This window comes from Larimichthys crocea, chromosome XVIII, assembly GCF_000972845.2.
Source record: "Larimichthys crocea isolate SSNF chromosome XVIII, L_crocea_2.0, whole genome shotgun sequence".
NCBI lineage: Eukaryota > Metazoa > Chordata > Actinopteri > Sciaenidae > Larimichthys > Larimichthys crocea.
Window position 1 is genome coordinate 7,498,630 of NC_040028.1, and position 24,592 is coordinate 7,523,221.

Here is a 24,592-nt window from a genome sequence, read left to right on the forward strand (position 1 = left end):
TTATCCCCGCAGGGAAATTGTTTTTGTTACAGCAGCTCCCAAACGGTAAGTGAGATAGTAAGTGATAGCAAGAAAACAAAAACTTTAACCCTATGCAATATCCTATTTTAACACTATATACACATGTATAACAGTTAAATAAAACCAGTAGCAGTAAAATAAAAACCAAGTCACAGTGAACTATGCCATATGTAAATCTAAAACCTTATAATGAATTTAGTCTTTGAGAGACTGTACAGAGAATACATTTTCTCTTTTATTTATTTATTTGCTGTATATATATATACATATATATATATATATATATCTTAACCTTTATCTTGTTTTTACTAGCTATTTACACATTTTTACAGATTTGTTCTAGTATTGCAGTATTATACATTTTTAATGGGTTTCCTCTGTTCTTTTCTTTATATTTGATTTATTGTTATTATTTATCTAATTCATTTTTAACCTGCCTCCAGCGTTTCCTCACTGCTAGACGATGAGATGGCGCTTCCTCAGTTTCTGTTGTGCTTTGTTTATAATGGGATGGGGTGGGATCGAGGGGTGGGGGTGGATGGTAGGTGGTGGAGAATTGGGGTGGAGGAAACAAGCAACATGCAGTTTTCCTTTTAACTCATTCATTCCGAATAGTTTCTAAACTGTCCATGCTGTGTGTCAGTCCATGATGGACGGAGCCTTGGCCGGGCATCTCCCTCTCTCCCCCTCCCGCCCAGCCTTCGACATGTGTACCACACATGTCTTTTCTTTTCGTTGCAAATTGTGCCAAAATCAGTAGGAGAGTAAGCAGTTGTGTTTCATGTAATTTCGTGAACAGCTCGAAAAAGAAGGTTATGAGCTAATGACTGGAGAGTTCATTCAGAAGTATGTGCATGCGCTTCTACATCCGGGGATCGGTGCATGATCGAGGCCATGCAGCACCAGAAATTGCATTAATGTTAAGAAGTAGTTTATTTATTATTGGTTAGCTTCAGTATAACAACGTTTTAAAAAAGAATAAATTCAGAGACTTATTATACTTTGGTCTTTAAAATATGTGGCTTTCATGGCTCTCTAAGCCAAAAAGGTTCCCGACCCCTGTTTTAATTAGCGTTCTTATTGGAAGACGAGCATTACTTACAGTATAATGTCTATGTAATATCAATGTCAATGTCAAGTACTCTGTAAAGTACAAACATCAGGCTTCAATCACTTGTTGTGAGTTTTGTGTTTGAGTCAGCTCATTTTACATCAAAAACAAACTTGACTTATTTGGGCATATTAAGTTCAGGTCAACTTTATTGGAGTTGACTACACTAAGATACATTCAGTGTAGTGTATTACAAATAATGTAATGGCCACTTGTTTGGCAGAATATATGAAGTTAGTGACTCATAGTTTAAGAGCTGTACCAGCCAGACTGAATTTGACTGTACTGCCGCCCGATTGGCAAAGCACCCGAGCTGCCCCGTGGGCAAAGGCCTGACCACCAGACACTCGCCAGAAAGCTTCCCTCCAGGGTCTGTCTCCAGAAGAGAGCCTCGGTTTCTCTAATCTGGGTGAGGTCCCGCAGCTCATTGTGTTCTTCATTGCGGTCTTTGTAAATCGCATTTGGTCAGATCCCTCCCGTGGGAACTATTTGCCTTGGGAGACCCTACCAAGGACTATTGCCCCAGACAACGCAGTTCCCACCATCACCAAGATACGCAAACCCCACCACCACATTAAGGTAGCGATTCTCAAGAGAGAAAGTGAAAGACAGAGAAAGTGAGATGGAAGGCCACAGGCGGGAGAGAAAGAAGGAAAGAGAGAAAGTGTAAGATGAAAGAAGGGAAAGAAGGGAGGATGGAAAAGAAAGCAGAATGGGGGTAGGGTCGAGAGGGAAGGCTAGTTCGGTTTAGAAAGGGATGGAAGAATACTGGAATACTTGAACTTCTGAGTGTCCAATACTTGAACTTGGTAAATCTTCTTCACACAAACTAGGAGTATGTGGAAGACTGTCTGAGTCTCCACCACTGGGATAACCGTAGACTGGCACAATATTGTCTTCATCGGTAAAAGGTAGACTGTCAGAGCATCTCATGCTGGATGGTTGTATAAGGTCTTCATCTGCTGAACTCTCAACATTTGCATCACTGATGAGCTATCACTTCAGCATCACTTCCTTTCAGTCACTGCTTAAGAATCAGTAACATGGAGATGATCCAATGTGCAAGAAACACCATGTTGTACTTCATACCAGCAAAAACAACAACAGAGGCCAGAGAAACAGAGCTCTCAACTGTGTACATCAATCAATGTTTATTTCAGTTTGCTTTTGCATCAACATGTTTTCAGTTCTTTTTTGTCAAGTAATTTCTATTACACTAGTATAATATCAATAAGAACAAAAAGTGGTAGAATCCATTTAAATAAGACAAACTTTGCTGCCATCATTGAGAAAACCAGAGAAATGCTTTTTCAGGATACTACAGTGTGAAGAACTACAGAGTTCCAGTGATTTAGACAGAGCCATAATACCAGATACAGTACCAGCAGTAACAGGTACAACATATACAGAGAAAAATATCCCAAGAATGTCTTTATCTTATCGTTTTTTGTTTCACCTTTCTCCCAAGATTGAACTGTACAGTTAATATAAAAACCAAAACATACAAACCAAAAACATACTAACAAAACACCCTGTCAATAGAAGTCAGATTTTTTTTTTTTCTTTTGGTTTTGTTTGTTGTTTTTTTGTGTGTTTTCTCAGCCACTGAAAGAACTGCACTGAACACAAATCTCATTGACGGTACAGAGATAGGAGAGAACTTTTTTTTTTTTTTTTTTGACATGTTTAAGACACCTCATTGAATCAAATCATGTGTAATTCCTGGAATCCACGTGGCACTGTTTTAGGATTTCAGGTGAGTTGAGTCTGGTGAAAACTAATGGGTTTGAAGGCCATTTATGCCTAAGGAACGCCTCAGCAGCCTGACAGGAAGCAGGCAGAAATGACTAGTGATGCAGATTCACCTGTGTCTGTTTTTTTGATTAGTTTTTTTTTTCAGGTTTTGTGTGTTTGTCGCTGTGCATATTTATGTGGGAGTGATGAAGGCGCAACACTTTATTTGTGTCATTGCTTGTGTGCATAAAGGCCAGATGTGTGTGAGATGGATGTCAAGAATCCTCTGTTTGGTTTTTCAGATTCAATTCAAAGTACAGACGAATACACAAGTACAAAATATCCTCCTCAGTTAATGCTGTTTGCCCGTGTCATGTGGCTACCCATTGACATGTACAACAACACAATCACAATATGATACACAACCATGTATCATGAAACATGTTATTTTTAACATACAAGAGCCTTCGGTTGAGAGGCCGTCACCATCAAATATAAGACTGCGACAAGAGGATATCATAGTCATCAAGAACAATATTGAAACAGAAAAATAACACGTTTGCCTTCAGTTGAAATCGCTGAAAATGTTTTACACATGTACACAGTTTCTTCACTGACTCACATCTGCACATAACTGGAAAAAAAAATACTTTTAACTTCTCCTGAACCTTTTGTTGACAGCGATTAAATGGATGTGATTCCAACTTTCTTGTACGCACTCCCAAAGACAGTGACAATCGTTAAAAGTATTGTTTGTGATCGTGAAGAGAGGGCCGCTCAGGTGAAAAACGCTTTAATAACTATTAAAAGCCTGAGGTGGAGAGAGATGGGACGGTATCATTCATGTTTGATTGCTTTGGTAGAGAAAGAGTCCTGTTATTTAACATTTGTGGCACTCTCTCTCTCTCTCTCTCTCTCTCTCTCTCTCTCTCTCTTTATCACACACACACACATACACACACACACAACCTAATGGCTCACTAAACTCATACATCTGACAAAGGCAGCTAAATACTCAAATGGTGAACCAGCAACAACCAAAAAAAATAAATAAAAAAACACCCTCATATATATTTTTTATAAAGAAAACTGACTTATTTGACTTTGACAAATGTCCTCTATGGCCGACTCCAAATACTATCTCTCATCTGTTCTCATCAAACAGGAAACACATGATCACTACCACAGATTAGCTCTTTGTTAGTTAGTTTACAGTGAGTGGATTCACTCACCTTGTTTTTTTATGGCACGTGAATAGTATATAGATTCATACTATAGATATAAACACACTGTGTCCACAATTCTCTCTTAACTCTTTCGGCCTTTACGTACACCTCACACCAATCTGCTCTCTGTTTTCATACAACTGTAGTTGGGGAGTGAGATATTCCTCATCGTCATCTGATGCTTTTGTAAGTAGCAGCAGCCAAAAAGTGGAATTAAATTAGTGTGATTAGAATGTGCAGAGGTAAGTGTAAATACTACGGATTTGTGTTTGCGTTGTGCAGCCCAGAGTACTTGATAAGAATATAGTTTTAGCATTATTCTAAGTGTGTGTTGAGAAAGCTAACTATATGTATCTATATTGTGGCAAGTAATATTTGCTGAGACTAAGAAAAAAAATGTAAATTAACCAAAAATAAAAAATAAAAAAAGGGAAAGGAACACAAGTTTTGGCTTAATAGCAATGCAGGTATACATTTCCCTTTTTATATATAGTTTTTTTGTCAATATTTCAAAAAATATAAAGTATTTCATAGTCTCTGTTGTTGGCTTACATCATTAAATAAAACTTCTTTTTTTTATTTTTGTATCTCCTGTTAAAGTAGCATGCTGCTTTTTAATATGGCAGTTGGATATTTTTAATAGTCATCCATTTTTGTTTCATGCATTTCTTGTTGGTTTCTTAACTTTTGATATCTACACAGTGAGGTCCAGAAAACCCAACCAAATACACACGCACACACACACACTCAGGCACACGCTCAAACATGTGCACACACACACACGCACATGGACAGACTTGTCGGATATTTCTAGTTCCGTCTTCAGTCCTTTAAATGACGCCACCCTCTTTCTCTCTCCTTATCACTACATGTCTAGATAAGGAGCAAGCCTGTCATCGTCCTTCAACAATGTGACAGTGCCGCACATATAGCCAGCTCTGGAGCTGTAAAAGACAAAGTCACTCAGGTGTCTCTCTTTTAATTGCTCTCATTTGCAGAGTGAAAAGTCCCTCTCCCGGCATAAAGTTTCCAGCAGTACAAGGGCAGCCTTCCCCCTCTGTCCTGGTATTAGAACTGGTACCACTTCTTGTCCTTGCACTTTAGCATCAGCTGTAAAAGGAAAAAGTCACATACTGTCGAGTAACATGCTGTCATTTCCCGTATGGTGCAGATTATATTGAAAAGTTTGCTTTGAAGCTGTTGCATGACGCCAGTAGGAATGTTATTACAAAAATAAAGTCACGGGGTGGATGAGAACAGAAGACAGAAGAAACAGAAGCTGACATGACTATAAAATTATGTTTTCCCAGTTTCAGTTTCAGTTCCAAATTCAATTTTATTTAAGCTTACAACATTATTTGTCAACACATTTATCATCTTAGATTGTAAAAGATTAAATTTGATTATCCAATTTTTTATTTTATTTTTTTTAATCATGAGACAAAAAATAAATCTTTTTACCTCATGAGCGTGTTTGTGGAAGGATTCTGCACTGGTCATCATTAGGGCAGTTCGTTCCTCCAGCTCTCCCAGCCTTTGGCCTCTCTCATCCAGAGCAATGCGGGCCCGCGCCAGCTCACCCACTACTCCACTGGCTGCTACCTTCATACCCTCCATCCCAGCCTGCCCGGGGATGTGCTGGGCCAGACTCCGAGAAGCCTTCCCAGCTGCTGCCTCACCAACTGTCAACATACATCGTCAAAGAAAAGAGAACATGAATGAAGGCATATAAGGGTTAATAAGAAGCATTTCAGTCCTTAGTTGCATATTGCCTTTGAGGTATTTTTAGGTGGATTATTAGAATGAAACCCTTCATATAAAGAAAAATTAAGATTTAAGATTTAAAAAAAAACACACAGAGCTCCTCTCTGTCAAATGTATTGGCATTTCCTCCGAAGAAGCCCTTTAGAAAGCCTCTGTTCTGGGCTTCTGGTGTTTCTGTTGGTGTAAACAGCTCTCCCAGCATCTCCTGAAAACAATGAAAATGAAAAAAACAAAAACAAATCTTAGATATCAATACAGTTTTTCAAGGACAGTTTCCAAAGTTGCACATACACTTATAACTTTTCCTTAATGACTGGGGATTAACTACTGTCGCCTGTAGGTGGCACTAGGGCAGCATTATGTTACAAGCTCCACTGACGCCTGTTATCATTTGTGAGAGTGCAGTGGTGGCTCTTAAGAAAAACATCTATGAATATGAATTCAAATGTCCATGTCTGTGCACACACACACACACACACACACACACACACACACACACACAGATGGACACACACAAACACAGTATCGCCAAAGCCACACAATCAACCCAGTGTTCAAACCAGGCATGACAAGTGTGACATTTTACTTCTGAGGGCTGACAGAGGCTGGGTTTCACCAAAGGTAGGTATAATGAAACCTGTTTATTTACTATACTAATACGTTTTCTGAGCTCTTAACAAAAATATGAGATGATGCAAATGCTCAGTCAAGCAAAAGTAGAACAGTCTTACATACCCTTCATAAAACCTTGCACATCACAGACAGAGACAGACAAACAAACAGTATGTATATACAGTATGGATGAGATATAGACATGAATGACATATAGATACATCTGCTGACCTGCAGGTTGTCACACATCTCTTGGCTGTACGTAATTCTCTGGATCTCTGTCGGGGAGCTGAGATACAGTGCCTGCCCCCCATTGGTGAAGCAAAAGGTCCTTGCAATGCGCATGTCTGTCAGAGGCAGGTAATTGATGTCCATCAGCGGTCTTAGACTGGGCAAACTGTGAGCACAGTGAGAAGAACAAAAGGCTAGTTAGACAGCAGAAACATCTGCATAATAAACGCTGTACATTACAAAGTAAACCTCCACGTCAGAATCATGTTTGGGCAGTTCCATGATAGAAAACAGAAATAATCATGGCAAAGCTACCACCAATTACTGTAGCATCTAATCAAGCAGAAATGACTTATATAATATGTAGTTACATGACACACACACATGTTTTTCTACATTGAAAACATTCATTCCTGTAGCCAGAGGTGTATTTGAGAAAAAGAGACCCGTTAGTCACAGTGTGTTCAAATGAAATAAAGCATCTATATCACACTTAATTAAGTCCAATTAATGGTCATGGCCACAGTTGTGATATCAATTATTCTACTGTTAAATGTGCAGCTTGGGCCTAAGTAAAAATATAGGCAGCTGAAAAATAAAATACAAAATCTGATGGAAATTTCAGTTAAAAACATCTGGGATTTGATTTCATTCTGTACACAGACTTAACACAAACATCCAATAAGTTATGGTTAATACGGTAATAAGTTAAGTTAAGGTAACCAAGCTAAGAAACATATACAAAAGTAGCAGTTTGTCATATGTTTTAAAAACATTTAAGTGCCTATACCTGAGTGTCATGATGTGTCCATTAGCACAGAAGCAGGCCAGGCACACACTGTTACACACAGATACCACATCAGCTCGCAGCACAAAGGATGACTCTGTGATGTTGTGGACAAAGAGGCAAGACTGGGAGGGCATCAAGAACACTTTGGCCTGCCTCTCGGAGCACACTACAGCCAGATGTCCCTCTCCGCAGGTGTCCTGAGAGGATGATGGCGAAAAGTGGACCAGCTTGCGTTTCCTCAGTCTGTCAGGGTCCTCAGGGGCATTGGGATCCCGCCAAACCTCATAGGGGCTCTGGATGAGAGCTCCCATGCAGTCCAAGAAGCCAAAGCGCAACACTGAGCCCTTTAGCATTAGGACTGCTCCTGGAAGACAACAGGGGTTAGATGGGTTACATGAAGTCTAAAACAAAACAAAAAAATCCTAAGCTATGTCACATTACCATGAGCCAAGAATCTAAGCTTTGGGTCAAACATGTCTCTTTTCATTGTCATCTGTCCTATTGTATTGTCTTTGTTCTTTTATTGTGATTAATTGAACTTTACATGTGAAGTTAAATGACACTGAGAATGTCACACATTCATGATCGTCTACTGTCAGCTACTGAGAATTCCATATCCACATTTTTGTCAAATAGAAGAAATGGTCATGAAATCCACAGGAGCACTTTGAGAACACACAGGGAGAGTTCAACAATACATGCTTTTCTGTTTTCAACATTTCCTTGGAACAGAGTCTGTGACCTGCCAGTAATAAGCTTGCTTCTTGTATATTCTGTCTCCAGAGAACTGCTGCTTCAAAAGGCCTGTTTTTTTGTCTCTATTGATGTTTTTACTCTGAGTAGAAGACCTTTTTCTCTCACACAGTAGGGTATCTGAACTAGTAATGCATGTTTGGATGAGTGACTCAGTTTTGTTTAGTCAGTCCAAACATAATGGGGTTGCAATCCATCAAATCTCTCCTTGTGCTTGACTACAGAAGGAAGTCAATGCGAGATCAAGCTTGACAAGTTCTCCATGACAACAAATATCTCTCCAATTGAAAAAAACAAGGTTTGTGAACATGAGTAAGAGCAGACGAGACTGAAGCTTCCAAAATGCTGCTCAAACAGCTTCACACAGTGCACTTAATTGCCCAGAAAATTGCCTGAACTTTTTTAAAACCTTGCATTGCATCAATATATCATATCTCGGTGGGTACTGTGAGAATTAAAATGAAAAGCGAATGTTTTTGAGTTCTCCAACAGTATTCAGATGCAAGTCACGGCACACTATGTACCGAATGGTCAACAGAAAAAGTTACAGACTAGCTGGTTACACCATTTCCCTCAAACATGAGGGGAATCTATGTCATAGTGTGTGGCGATAAGTAAATATATTATTGATCTCAATCAATTAATGCAGATCAGTCAGATTTATTTATATGACAACTTCTTACACTAGAGGTTCACAACCTTTTTCATTAAGGGACCTCTTTTTTTCCATTGAGTAAACTGAAGTTTATTGGTTGTTTTAACTACACTTTTCTAATGCAGGGCAGGATTTTTAATAGAGAGTGAAGCCTCAGTAAATACTTTATAACTCGTGTTCAGGTCTCTCTGCCCTTTATTTTGAAGAGCCCACGTTTGGAACCAGAGTTTCTAGCCTTTTTGTTTTCTAAGTCTTTGGTTTGATTTAGTGGGTAACTTTGAACTCATGTATTTATGTAACTGTAGTCAAAAGTTCATTATATTACTAATCATGGTTTCATCACAAATGGTTAAACAACAAGGAAATGGAGAACATACAGTACGGTCGCTTTATTCTATTCTTTTCAGGCACATTGAAAATCCACATTATGCTTTTCTTTCATGTCGAGCTTAAAACATATTATCACAGTTTCAAAGCCACAGGCAAGAGAAAAAATAAGATGGATGAACTCTAAATTGAAAACGCAATACTGTTGAACGGGTTCATGGCTTGATAATTGTGATGAAAGAATAGTTTCAAAATGAAGGTAAAATAATGATGAAATTGAGATAATCTTTTTTTGTGGTTCATAAAGTCTTTCTTCATTACTTTTGATTAATTAGGTCTTGCTTTCGCTGCTGACAAGGCTGAAAGAAGTTTTTAGACTAATTAATGAGATTTTATGGTATATGGAGGACTTGAACAATTCTGGTCTATTACAAATCTTTTTTTTAAAAAAGAGTTTCCGTCACGCTCAAAATGCCAAATGGGCCACAAGGGCACCACCAGCAATGTGGGAGAAAGATCTGCTGGCTTGGCCTACTTGATTTTGGAACAGCCCATCTGAATGGGGTGTCTCAAAATTGTCAATAGGCTACATATCCTGTAAGGCAAGGTGCAGGAATTGGTACCAACCCCCTACCTCTTCATGTGGCTCCATCCAAGCATTTCATGTCAGAGGTCACCTTTATTACTCAAAAATAACTATCTGTTATGATAATATTGTACTCACCAAAGTATTGCTGAGTTCTGTGGCAACATTGCCAGAACTAAGGAGCAAGCTGTCAGAAAACAGGTTGTAAATAAGACAGTTTACCCTAAAGTAGTATCTAAAACACTTTGGTGACAAAACCAAAAGTAAGCACACTGGAAATGACACACTAAGTGTAACTAAGAATCTCTGTAATGTCCATGATACCTTTGTGATCAAACCCAGTCTCATTGGGACTTACCACTGGGACCAATGGTCACAGGTTCCTCCATTCTCTCCTCCTGGTCAGTGGGAATGGACATTGGAATGAGCAGGACCACACCTAAGCTGGTACCCACCCAAAGACATGGTGTGGGCACAAGGTCACTCTTGCGCGCATAGGACTCGCCGAACTGCAGTGTGGTGATAGCCTCTTTGGTGTCCCGGTCGATGCTGGACACACTGGAGCTGCGTGAACGGCTGAAGGAGTTTTCACGACTCTCTGTAGCATCAGCCGGCAAACACAGAAGCACAGCACAGGTAGAAACGACGCGAGAGGAGAGAGAGAGAGAGAGACATGAAGCAATGGCAAGAGAAAGGGAAAACAGGACAAAGAAAGAGTTTCAGGAGTTGTGGAATAGAACAGCAATGCGGTGGGCAAAGAAGAAAGGATGGTGGTGTGACAGGACAAGCGGTTAGGAAAAGTGCATAGTCAGGAGAAGGAGAGTGATAAAGAGTGCAGAAGTAAAATATTCTAAAAAAAGTGATTTGTCTGCAGAATGTATGTAATGTAAAACATTGGAATAAAGAGGAAAATGCCACTGAATAGATGTGATACACTGAGAAGTGAGCGATCCTTTACGAAAGGGACAACTGGACAAAAACAGATTTTTACACCAAACCCTGAACACACACACACACACTTACATCGGGTTTATTGAGAGTGCGCTGCTATTCACTCACTTGAGTGGCCTGTTGACACACTCAGATACACTACTTGTATTCATATGCATACACACACACACACACATTCAGAGACAGACACACATAAGTATGCACAAACATACACTCACTGGCAGCTGCACCAAATTCAAAAACTCCTTTAACTCTGAGTGCTACCCATTCGGGCTCTCCATTGTGTACTTAAAGCCTCCATCATAGAAGTATTTCTGTATTGCTGCATTTCTGAATTATTCAGAGCTAGGCAATGGGCAGTACTGCATTCCCAGCCTAATGCTACACAGAGTGCAGACTTTATGTAACAACACACTTACAGATAGGTGCAAAGCCCGGTATACACACATCATGCTAAAATGAACATTTTTAAAGATGTTCAATGTATAGGATTTTCAGGGAAGTCATGAGCATCATCAAAACTTCCAAAATCCATTTAAAAAAAGACTGTTAATGGGGGGCTTAAGGGATATACCATGTACTGTTGAAATGTTTTCTGCCTGCAAGATGCACAGTATGCACTGCTATAAAGATAGCATCGTCAGGACAACTACTTCTAGGCCTATTTTGTATGAAACAGGGCCACAGGACGGACTGACATACTGACTGACAGACGGACGTATCAGAAGGACAGCAGTTGATGGGTTTGTGGCCGAAGTCCCCTTACCTCTCTCGCTCCAGCAGTAGGGGGCGCTGGTGTGGTATTCATCGTGGGAGTACATAGTGACTCCGTGTAACTGCTGAAGCATAGCCCTCCTGGATGCATAACCTACTCATGCCCCACATAACATAAACCCCATATAATAAACCATACCCCGCCAAAGAAACACACACACACACACACAATTGCAGCCACCGAGTCAAATTAAAAACAAAACAAAACAAACAAAAAAGAACAGACGAGACGGACAGATGAACAGCAATACCAGAGAATGACAGAAAGGGAAAGAGAGAAAGATTGCTTCAAATATATACAGAGACAGAGAAAGAGAGTATGACTGTAAAGGAGGCCGCTCATCTGTTTCTGGTGGCCACACAACCTCTACCTGCTGATCTACATTTTCTCTAAACCTCCTTTCAGCACCATCTGTTCAACAAAATGCTGCTGGCAAGAATAACAGGATTCTACACTAATGTTATGAATAAATCTAATACAGCGTCCCTACATGCAGTCCAGTTGTGGTAAGTAAAGAGCTACTGTACAGCACTGTTGCACGACAACAAAAAATGTTGGTACTTCTGTCTTTAATACGGCTGGAAGTGCTAAAACCTTTACAGACTGGTTACAAAAGAGTTAAAGTTTTGTTAAATACAGAACTAGTTTGATACAAACTGACATTTAAAACTCCTGTTACAAAGCTGAGGAGTGGACATTCTGGTTGCATCGTCTTTTTTCTTGTTCATTGGAGCAGTATCAATATATGTCGCTATTTATAGTCAAAATTTCTGGTATCGTGACAACACTGCTGTACGATGCCGTAGGCAGCCACAAAGACAAAATAGCCTTTTGCTATGAGTCTGGGTAGCAGCAGCTCGGTTTTGCCATGTGTCGCTGGAGTGTGTTTACGCTGTGTGACAGAGCCTGTGGGGTGCTGGCTAATGAAAGTCAGACACAGTGGTGCTCTGACAGGACACAGGGACCCCTGGGGGTACCTTACAGGGAGCTAGAGGCAGGCGAGGCAGTGTCAGGAAGGCGATAAGGGAAGGCAGACAATCTGAAGCGGTGAGACAGACAAAGTGATTTATAGGTGTTACATGCGCATACACCCACACACAGTATAAGGAGACAAAGACAGACACCTGGAGACTATGCTTAGTCTTTAAGTACTTTCTTTTCATTTCTATGTACCACCAATTATGTCTGTGCAAAGCTTTGTGCCAGGTTAAGATGTAATGCCAAATATAAATGTAATGTATCAGATAGATTTTTCAGGATTTAATTGTGGGAATTAAGAAATCTTTGACCTTAAATGTAACACCTAAAAAATTCAGAAGTAAGTTATCTATTGGAGGAAACCAACAGGGACATATTTTATCACAAAGCAGGCCCACTGCTTCAGCATTTGGGTTTTACCTTGCAGTCAAACATGAACGTAGGTGTGTGTACGTGTAGACTCGAAAAGCCTCTTCCACATCTGGTGAGGTAGTCACTGAGTCACCTCAACTCTACACTTTGGTGAAGAAATATATATTCTACTCCTGCCTGTTTTACTTGTTAAATGTGTGATATGATAGGATCCTATAATATGTGGGTTATATATTTTAAAGATTATACTGTGGAGAAACAACTACTTATCCAATCTAACAGTTTCATACAATTCTGCCTTCAATATTTAATAGATGGGCTGTTGACCCAAGATGGGAGGTATGGAAATGTTTACTGTTCACTGAGTCTGGCTTCCCCTGTCATTTCCCTCCTCTGTCTCCTCTCCTGGCATGCAGACCTCATTAACATCGGCCTCATCTCCAGCACTGGTTGTTGACCTTTAATTATTCCAGTGATCCTGCTGGCTCTTCACTGTGGTAACCCAGTGCAACTGATAAACAACGGTGCCAAAAGTAGGAAACAGATAGAGAAGCAACGGCCTGCCGAGAAAAACAACTGTTCATGTATAATAGACCTATAAAAGTTAAAGCCACTGCGGACTAAGGAGTTTTTCATTGAATTGCTTGCTTATCCAGGGTTCCCACTCTTTTAAAGAAATCATTTTCCAGGACCTTTCCAGGTCATTTCCAGGAGTTTTTCTTGATAATACAGGACAGAACAGCAGTCATATAATTTACAGACCTAGTCAGTGGTAGTTCCACTAGCAGAGAAAAAAAAATCACTGTGACATTGCAAAAGGCCCGGTACATTAAAAACCCATTTGAGTCTAATATAAAGAAATCAGTAGGAGTGCTTAAATCAAAACAAAGCAACAAACATCAGTTCCTTCTGTGTACTCCATCATATTAAAATGCACTGCTACAGTGTTGAAGCATCTGCTCCTGTAAACAGTGCCACAGTCTCATGATGAAAAAAAAAACAAAAAAAACTGGGAAAACAAAATGGGAATGTTTGATCGATCCAGAACAAATGGGCCAACGAGTCTGACACAAGGACAGCTGCAGTAAATCTCTTCACTGGCAACACTATTATACAATGACATTTTCAATATTGTTCTAAAGCTCTGCAAGTGGCACATTGGAGGTTGTGTGTTCAGATTGGAAAAGACTTATCCAGTGACATCCAAATAAGTGATTAGACAGATTCACCAAAAAATGCGAACAGCCAAAGATGACTTTGAAACACAAGAGGATTTTGTGGGGTAAAATTAAATATCATGGAAGATTTGGATTGGCTGTGTATAGACAGGCAAACAACTATAACAAAGCAAAGCAAGAAGGTCATCTTTCGTTCTTTACACTGGCCCAGGGTGCCTGTCTAACACACTTGCTGCAAAAAGACAAAGGATCCACTTGTCATGTCATGTCAGATGCTGGACACTGAGATGACCACAGTAAATTGAGCCTTGAAGTTATTTCAGCACTGTAAAAACACCAGACACACGGAGGCAAGATGGTTATCCCTGAGACAGACAGAGACATGCTTCTTTAGTGTCAGACAGACTTTCTCATTTTTTGCAGTCTGGCTTAATCAAAAAAAGGCTTTTGACATCTTTAGGTTGTCATGACCTAGAGTATCATACCATACTACAGTATCTTAACCTTTCATGCCAGCAGATTATAATGACATGCTAATACAATGGGTAGGATTTAGCACACTGTTACCGTATCATTAAGTAAGTCTAGTGGTCTAGCAGGTACATCCATCTCTGTCTACCCCTAAAAGATTCTCTCTTTTGGTTACTTAAATATCAAGCTGCTGCCTTGTTAAATACTAATTCAAAGTTTTATGTCAAATGACTCAAGAAGTCTGTCAAACTGTTTCAAAGGTTATAGATGCATTAATGAAGTGTGGAAAAGAGCGATTTCTACCATCGTCTGCATCGGTTTGGTTGACAGCTGTAGCCTATGCAGTGGCTTTAATAAAATATTCAGCTTATGCTAATGAAAACGGCTTCCCTCTCAGCTCTCCAGGTCAGTGTTGTATAATGAGGTTGATTGTAGAATTGGTGTAAAAGGGTCAACTATGACACAACAAGCAGCACTGCACTTAATCTTGTGTATTAGTTGGAATCAATACTTCACACCGGCATGTTTGTTAAAACCCTCTAAGCTTCGTGCAATAAATGTCAACCAAAATTGCAAATGTTTATAGCACAGCAGAGGCGTGCAGAGAATGAGATTTAGGGACATTTTCCTTCGTTCAACTGCCAACGTTTTCAATCATTGTGTATTAATTTTTTGTCTGACGTGTGTGCAGGGGTGGCTACAGTAACTTTGACATTTAGGGAACTGTCACAGTGTGGCGTCTCCTATGGAGAGATTAGCCTGTCGTGACCTAACAGAAGCTTTCTGTTGAGATGACAGAGCACAGACTAAAAGCAAATACAGACTGCACCATGAGTAAGCGACCTTCACAGCCAGAGATTTCCAGACATGTATATATATATATATATATATATATATGATGCATAGAGGGCAATGCAGTTCTGGTGGTGCACCAGGGCCAATAATGATGTCTGTCACTTTTTATGGATTATTATCCACTTCCGAAAACTTCGCTCTCTCTGAAAATGACCCATCAACGTGAATCATTGTAAAGGCTTTAAAAAGGATTGAAGTATTTTCCCGTGGCTTTTTTTCACTTTAACAAAATATCTATTTCTGAGGGCAAGATAGAGAAATAAAATGTCCAACATGACAAGAGAATGTCAGGAGTCCTGTTAAGATGAAAGGGTGGTATGGCTCGTCTTTGTCTGAGTGGGAGGATGTTATTTATTCAAAGTCAATCGATGCCCTGCACTGGTGTCTTGACATCTGTCGCCTGGCATTGACAGACTAAGTGCAGGATTTCATACACACCGTGTAATTAAATGTTGATGTATAATGCTGATGAAGGCCATTTTCTGTGTCATTTCTAAGGTCAATATCTCAAAATGACAATGTGGAGAGTGTCAGTTTAAGTCCTCACTTGACAGCACATTCTTTTATCTACTTTTTGTTTTTTTGCTTTAGCTGTCACTTGTGAAATAACAGGGAGACAAAATACAGCCAACAACAAGACTAAAACATAAACCAGGCTTCTTTTAAAATAGTAATTAAATCTTCAAGAATGGACCTATGTATTAAACATTTTTTAAATGTAAGAACATGTTTTATGAAGGCCATTAGAATTCAGATTAAAAGGTGATAATATAGAAATAAAGTCATTATAAAAGCACTGAAACACCTGTTGACATCACACACACATGGACACAGAAACATATTTACGCACTCACAAATGCACACATTCATTGTCTATCCCACACAAAGGCATATTTGGGCCGACAAACGCACACACACACACACACACACACAAACACACAGCCTGCTGTGTCAGTCCATTTTTAGGTGGTGCAGGTCAATGTCAGGGTGTGAATTAAAGGAGTTAAAGGAAAAAAATAAATGTCAGATTTGTCAATGAGAATGTCAAAATGCCAGAGCGCAATCCAGCTTGAGTAGTCGTCTTAAACCAAAATGTTATCTGCGTGCATAATAAAAAGGGCTTTTTAAAAAGAAACAAAACAAACAAAAAACTTCATATAAACTAAACAAAACTGATGAAATGTTTCCCTCAGGTCAAAGTTTTGTGCATTATGAGAAAGTTAGGAGGTGTGGCCACACTGCATAAACCTAATGTGTTCTCTGTCGCCTAGTTTTCAAAAACACTAAACATTTGAGAAGAGAAAAAAACCCAAAACACATAAAATAAAAAAAAAGGCAGAAAACTTTACTTGGTTGGAGCAAAATACTGCGAGATTTACAGCTATCACATTTGTATGGCTGTTAAAGGTAAATAGATAATATGCAGAAGAGAAATAAGAGAGAAAAAATGCACTGTAGAATAACAAAATCAGCTGGTTAAAACACATACAGCAGAATTGAACCAACCTTCAGACCTGGGACACGATCAACACAAGTTACAGTATCAGGGGACACAATGCAAGGGCCGTTTCTTGCATTCGAGAGAAGCTGAACCTGCAGTCCGAAATAAGGTGATGCTAATGCAAGCTGCATAAAGTAGGAGTCGTCATAATATTCATATACAATCCAATTCACACACACAGATCCAGTTTACAATGGTAACGCCGGAGGACTTATCACTCACAATTCTTAGTCATTTCTAAAAACAATCCTCTGATGAACCAATAATTGCATGATTTAGGGTTTTTATGCTGCTAACTTGCATTAGCATGCGCTTGCCTTGTGTTAATCATGTACCAGGCCTTAATCCACTTACCCCAGGGTGAAAAGATGGCATGCACTTGCTGGGAGGGAGCGTATGTTAGAGAGGTTAAGGGATGGGAGTTGGGGAGACAAGCACACACCTTCAGTGTGGGACACAGGCAAGGAGATCTCCATGCAAGCAGCGGACTGGGCCTTGCGGAAGGGCGGTCGGCCAGGGCCTCTACGGGTAAGCCGTGGCCCCTCAGGACCCATCGGAACGCGAGGCTTCCCTGCCGAGCACGGCTGGGAGGTGGGGCTAGTGCAATGTCCATTGACATGATCTGTAACAACGGCAAAGCATTAGCAAAAGATACAAAGAGGCAAATAAAACTTATTCAAACATATTCTAATTCACTGCTGCAATATCCATCTTCTGAAGTCATTTAGTGTCACCATGAACAATGAAATCTTTTTAAATCACAAAATCAAGACGTTTTCTCAGCCTGTTTGGAGATCTGTTATGTGCAGGCATAATATTGCATCCTGGTATAACACTACATGGCCAACGAAGATGGATATTTCTGCAGCGTAAGAGGAGCAAGCCGAAATTCAGATTGTCAAAAAAGAAAGATGGTCGTGAGGGAGAAAGGGAAAGCGAGAATGAATGACAAAAGGCTGGAGAGTGGTTTGAAGTAAATATGAGCAGGGAGAAGAAAGTGATGCTTGGGCAACAGAAACAAGAAGAAAATGCAGAGGCAAATTGTGAGTGCAGTTTCATTCAGTCTGTGCCAAGAAATAAGACATAAAAAAAACAAAAACTCTTGTTTGATCTTCACTTTGTTTCTTTTTTTTCCCCCTTTTTGGATTATTATAAAACCTTGTTTTCAACAGAAACAGTTTATTTCTTCATGGCATCACTGGCTATCTGCAAGTGAAGATCAAAGGAATAGAAAAGGAACATGACACATCTAATATTTGCTTTTTAATTGCAATGCAAATGAATACTAGTTAAGTTGGCTGAGCCACACAATCAGCTAAAGATGATAGTGACAGGAAGCACTTGTTCCTTTCTGGAAGTCTAGCCTCCCATGGCTTCCCCTCAGGGACTGAGTTTGTTGGACGCTTTGTCATTGCTTAATGTACAGTGCTTGTGTGTGGGGGCAAAATAATTTGTTTAGAGCCTAACCTTATTAACGAGATAAAGCAAAGCAAAGCAGCACTGTGTGGATTGGGTGCACTCTGCGGTTCTTTGTTGCCCGCAGTTTAGTCCAGAAGACTAAAAAGCTGCCAAGATAGTCATAATTAACAGCTTCGTGATACCTACACCTAAGTACACTTATTCTCATTTGATTTAAGCGACGAGTAAATAAAACAGTGCCCTGTTCTTTAATGACACCCCTGTGGCAGTAAAACCAAAGCTGCTCTCAACCCCAAAGGGGTTGGTCGAAGCTTTCCCTAGTTTTCCGTTCTTTCCTCTATGAATTTCTCCTCCATAGAGACTCATGAAGCATGAGGAGAATCAATGATGCCTTGTCACTGTCCTCTTAGTGTATTTTGCACTGATCACACGTCTGTCATATCAAATCTAAGTCTCCTGTTCAGTCGGTTTCTGCACAAATGATTCAATTTCAGTGCAAAAATGAAAATCTCCAGGTACCACCCAGTCCGAGGCAGTGATTTAAAACCACAAGTGTTACTGGGCCAGCCAATACCAGAGCTATATGACAAGACCGCTCACTGTGTATCTGTCTTAATGGTTCGTCATTGTGAATTTTAAAACAGAGATGCAGTCAGTCATTTGCACCGAAACGTTCTGCAGAAAACTGGTACCTCCCCCGATACACACAGATATGTAATTTGTAATATGTAATTATCAAGATTGTACACACACACACACAATCACACATACACATACAGAGTAAGGCTCTCTGTAATATACTGCTCAGACAAAATATTTAGTTATTATATAGCTATTAACAAAACCTGAATTAAGAAAGTGCCCTTCAGGGTCATGTTTGAACCTCATAGAAAATGTAATGAGCTTTTGACCACCCTAAATGAGTGGTTAGGCAAGTTTGAGGTTAACCTCTACAGAGTTGACATTTGGGTTAACATTCACTCACTCTTACTATTGCTTAAATTAAATATATAACAAAAGGTTGACAAAATAAAAGCATTTTTTCATATACCTGTCAGATAAAGAAAAGTTATTAGATGAGGAAAGTCACAGGAATAAATAGGCACTGGCACATTTTATGTTGAAGAAGCAGAGGTTTTTAAAAGCATGTGTGACACTGCAGAAGCAGAGCAAAAGGGAAACCTGAGATTGTGATGTGTATGTGCAGCTCAGTATCTGCAATAGAGATGATCCAGTCAAAATGGAGAAAAGACTGTTACAATGAGAGAGGTAGCAAGTGATCCAATCACTGTAGAGCAAGGCTGTCAATGGAGGAAAGGTTGTGTAAAGAAATCAGAAGATGGTCCGATCATGAATCAAAGTGATACAAAACCTCAAATTTAAATATGGGCATGAGTTACAAATCACCTTTATAAACACTTGCAAAATGTAGAAGAAACAAATACAGAAGATTTAAATGAAAATACATTAAGGGGCAAAATGGACAAACATGCCAGCCGGACAGTCTCATGGGCTGGTTGAACAGCAGTAGAGTGACAAGGAAACTGAAAGAAGAAAGTTTGAGTGACAATAAAAAAAACTAGTAAAGCAACATAAAAGCCTAGAAAACATGACAAAAGCAGAAACTAAATGACTTAAAAGAAATCAAGTGAAAACTGCTGGCTTTCGCCTACCGTACCAAGATCAGTCTTAAGATCTGTTGGCAGACTTAACTTTCTGCCGGGTCCCTTTACTGAAACAAAAGAATAGGAAACAAAGCACCAGTTAATCCCTTCAAAGAAAAAAAATAAATAAATTTTAAAAAAATGATAAAAAATCTCAAAAATATAAGACGGTGTAATCTAAGTCAAACAATGACAAAACAAAAGTACAAAAAGACCTCAAACCAAACAAAATGGAAATCACTCAAATAAACAAAGAACCAGATGCAAACATGCAAACTGGTGCAGTTGCACACGGCAGGCATATTTCCAAATGCATGCTCCATTGTTGTCCCAGGCCAGTGTTTGTAGCTATCTCTACAAGGTTGATAATACCTATACTCGGCCAAAAGGTGTAAAAGACTTGGACTTATAAATCAACTTAAAAATCCAAGTTATCCACATACTAAGCATAGTATTTCTTTCAACCGAAAGTCATTGTCTTTTTGGGCTACAACAAGGTAAGAAGAACATATATAATTTACTGTGGATGTCAAACTTGAATCCAGCTTTCGAAAATCAGATTGACTCTGCGTTTAAGATCTTTGTTGAAATCAGATTTTCTATGGCCTGGGATGTCTGACGTGGAAGGCACAAAAAAACAAACAAACAAACAAACAAAAAAACAGGGTGACACCACAGGGTGTCAATACAAAAAGACAGTCAGACACTGGTGGAAACCAAAAAAACTTGTTTAAACATTTTGCAAGCATTTTGCAGTAAGTAGAGAACTGCAAAGGTCGTTCTTGAGATGTTATGAGTCAGTTTCCCCCTCAAAAAAGAAGGCAATATTTCATTGTTTCTTTGTGTTGAATGATTAACTTGACACGTGGAAGACACAGGATGGTGTTTACATGAAGCTTGATAAATTTCATGACCACGAGGAAAGGTTGAGTCACGCTTTAATCCTTCTGCCATAGAGTAAAATAAAATTACAGCAGAGGACACAGGGCCTAGAACTTGTTTTTAAATATACTGTAACACAGTTAATTCCATTTACATACTTTATTTGCTGTGTAGGCAGTTCAGTATCAAAGGTCATCTTGAGGAAAATATATAATAAATAAGTATATTTCCTGTGTTGCCGAGGAAATTAGAATGTTATGGAGCTCTAATTGAATTTCTGAATCAATGAATTTGTTTTCATTTTTTCCCGGAACAATTAAAGTCTTTCAAATGGGCTCTGTGTGTGTAAGTGTAATAATAAACTGTAGTGACCAGATGCTGCTGCAACCATGTAATATGTGCAGCATTAAGGATACAATGACATAGAAAATGTTTTCATAATACACCAGTTAGATACACGTGTTCCTCTGTTTAATAGCTCTGTGGCTGCATTAACACTCCATGAAATGAATTTTAATCAAACAGGTGAGATTGGTCTGACTTCCCGAAGGGTTGTCTATTGTGAATATGAACAATGACCAACCAAAACCTGCATGTATTACCATTCATTACCATGTTATTTTGCAGCTACAGTCCCGCATTTTGCAACACGCTCACTGGACCTTTGTAGATTGAGCACACATTTTTGTGTCTAAATATGACAATTGTAATAAGGTTAATAATAATGTTGTTACGTCCTGTAATCCACCAGCTTTCTTTTCATGGCTGGAGTAGACTTGACCTCAAGCTGGTGTCTTGTTTTTGATATCTTTATGTGACAATGATATAACACTTGTATGACAACAGTTTATGTTAGACTCTCCCCAACTGTAACCTCAGCAGTCTGTATGTTACTTTGTGGTTTGGTCACGTTGTGTTCCCTCACAAATCTAGGGGGAAAATCAAAATGTCACTTGTGTTTTTGTTATCCCACAGATATCTACTGTTTGCCTGAGGTGAACCCTTTTAAATCTACCATTCCCACAGACTGTGTTGTTAGTTTCCCCATGGGCAAACATTATACTGATAATAAATGCCTCAGAGATCATGAAAATACCTTTGAAGATGTTAGATAAAGTCTAACAAGATTAAATAAGACTAAGAATCTGCATCCATGTTAGCAGCTCTGGAAGACGGAGCTTTGAGCTAAATGTTACATAAACATATAATGCATTTGACCAACCAGTCATCTCCCTCTCCTTCTGACATACCAATGTTTACCAGGTATAATGTTTCATTACTGTATCTTGGCCTAACTTGTTAGGCGGTAATCCATCTAATAGCTGAGACATTTCAGCCTGGACAAACTGGTGCCACATTGCTAACATGATAAAAATACTATTTTGATTTTCCCTGAGGTTTGGGTAAGGAACTTTATGTGACCGAATCATAGTGATGTACAAAGTGCTGAGGTTACAAACGGGGCTCATGTTGGACTTGATCAGGCCACAACACTGATAGACGTACAAGGCAAGCTGAAGTCATATTTATCAGCACCGCAGCTGGCCACATAGTGGGCTCCATGCAGTCAGTTAGGGACAGGACAGTGATGAATGTTAGGCAAGATGACAAGAACATGACATTGCGGGTTCATTGTCACTGACACAAAGTCAGACAGACAACACACAGACAGTTCCGAGTGCCACAGTCCAGTAAAATAGCATGTAACGTTTTAGTGACAAAGACGTGTCGTTCCAGTGGAGGCACAATGTTTAATGTCACAGAGAATGAAGCACCAGAGGCACTGACGAGTGAGGAGGAGAAAGTACCCAGCTGGAATACAATTGCTTCCTCTTCCCAGACCCATCTGGGAAGAATTGCTGAATATTGATGGATTCAAATTCAAAGCCCAGATCTGACACATAAAACAAACATCACAATGTCTAACCCCCTGCAGCTGGGGGGCAGAGAGATAATGCAATACCAGCAGTCGCCCGCACAAAAGCATGGAACACACTAACAAAGCAGAGACAGACAGTCTACTCCTAGAAACACAGTCCCTGTCAGCTTGTTTACACTGCAAGCAACTTGGTTGACGGGTCATTCTGTTGTGACCGATCGTGCATTTCACAGTGATTTTGTGGTAAGTCTGTTGCTTATTAATGTCATTTCCCCTGGCTTTCTGCCAAATTAGAATGCCCAAGTCCCTATGCAATACAGTCCTTGTCACTGCTAAGTGCTAACCAACTAGTAGAAGTCACAAGTGCAGCAACAAGGACGAGAATCCTCCTCCCAACTGCCATATGTGTATCCATGGTATTGTTTTTTGTTGTTGTTGTTGTTGTTGTTGCATGATGGATGCATCTTTTACCTATTTTAATTAGACATTTACCCTCTCAAATTAAAGATAAAATGAAACAGGGCGGCTTTTCATCCATTCAGCACCTGTCATGGAGATCTGTTCTTCGTGAAACTTGGGCAAACAAGCTTTCTCTTTGCATTCATTGACTCGACCACAGCCAGTTTTTCGAAGGCAGATACATTTAAGTAGCTTCATTACCAAAGCTCCCATTTATGGAGCTCTGTGAGTTCTTAGTGTTCCTGTGATGTTTTGCTTCTAGTGTTGCTCACAGTGCGGAAGCAGAGTCGGCATGCAAGGTGCAACATCGAACCAACCACCTTTCCAAAGACAACCCAATCATCCCATCTCCCTCCCTGGTTGCCATACAGTAAAAACCACAAGCAGATGTCCATGAAGAGGCTGAGATCTGTGAGACATCCCTCCTCTTACCATTGTCCAGTAAGTAAAAGACTGGACTGCAGTGGCTGGCTCTCAGACTGGCCACGGGCTCTGGCAGGACGCGTGGGTCATTGTGAAGGGAAGTTGGGTAATGAACTGGAATAGGAGATCCAACAGAACAGACACAGACTTTTCAGGGCAACAGGGGAGAGACAAACACAATGGGTGAACTGGGGAAAAGAGAGACTTGCAGGTAACAGGAAGGAAAGCAGTTGAGAGGTTATGAAAACAAAATAGATCATAACAAGGTTATGATTATTCTAGCAGCAATATGATACTCAGAAGTTATAACAAGAAAAAATATTACTACGGCAAACACTACTACCACATCACTGTTGCTACTGTTACTGCACCTTCACCACTACTTATAACACCACAACTACTAATGCTGATGCATACTACTGTTTTTAACAAGGATTTTTAACCATTTTAATACACATATTCCAAACAAACAAGTAATTTGCCGCATTATTTCCATTGTCTAATACCCAATGTTCGACAAAGCCAAATGTTTCATTGAAATGTCATCGACCATAAATAATAATAGAAACTCAAAGGAGAACAAACCCAACTTTTTTTTTTCATTGCTCCTGCTTGTTGCCCAGAAGAGGCTGAAAAAGCTTTTGGCTCCAGAATCGTGACAGAGTGTTGTTGCTACTCCTCCTATAGCAACTCTAAAACCAAGCAAACATTATGTTTTAAGGTAATTTATATGAGATAAAGAATATGACTTACACCTGATCTTAGAGGCTCAATACTAGTACCAGACATGTACAAACAATTCAATAAGATTCCAACATTCCAACTTATCCAACAGCAAGTCTTAAAGGGAAATGTTAACACTTTCTAGTACTACTCTTTTATTAAACACAATACTGCATTTAAATGCCAGTGCATCACCAGAGGCCCCATTTTTGTATACGGTTTTCTGCAAAATAATCCAGTCGGTTGTAACTG

General features: G+C 39.5%; 1 protein-coding gene across 13 annotated transcripts in view; it reads right to left on the minus strand.

Moving 5' to 3' along the window:
• Nucleotides 1-2,268: 2,268 nt before the first annotated feature.
• stxbp5l (syntaxin binding protein 5L) overlaps nt 2,269-24,592 on the minus strand; it is a 128,169-nt gene continuing 105,845 nt past the window's right edge. For 2 of the 13 annotated variants that reach the window (XM_019268932.2, XM_019268930.2), the window contains 10 exons: nt 23,627-23,731; nt 19,989-20,042; nt 17,334-17,513; nt 11,528-11,629; nt 10,169-10,408; nt 7,490-7,853; nt 6,700-6,865; nt 5,950-6,061; nt 5,554-5,774; nt 2,269-5,202 (listed from right to left, as the gene is read on the minus strand). In XM_019268932.2, coding sequence (XP_019124477.2) covers nt 5,161-5,202; nt 5,554-5,774; nt 5,950-6,061; nt 6,700-6,865; nt 7,490-7,853; nt 10,169-10,408; nt 11,528-11,629; nt 17,334-17,513; nt 19,989-20,042; nt 23,627-23,731 — 1,586 coding nt within the window. In that variant the 3' untranslated portion in view covers nt 2,269-5,160. The remainder of the gene's footprint in view (nt 5,203-5,553; nt 5,775-5,949; nt 6,062-6,699; nt 6,866-7,489; nt 7,854-10,168; nt 10,409-11,527; nt 11,630-17,333; nt 17,514-19,988; nt 20,043-23,626; nt 23,732-24,592) is intronic. The other 11 variants (XM_027290994.1, XM_027290993.1, XM_027290995.1 and 8 more) reach the window with 7 other exon arrangements.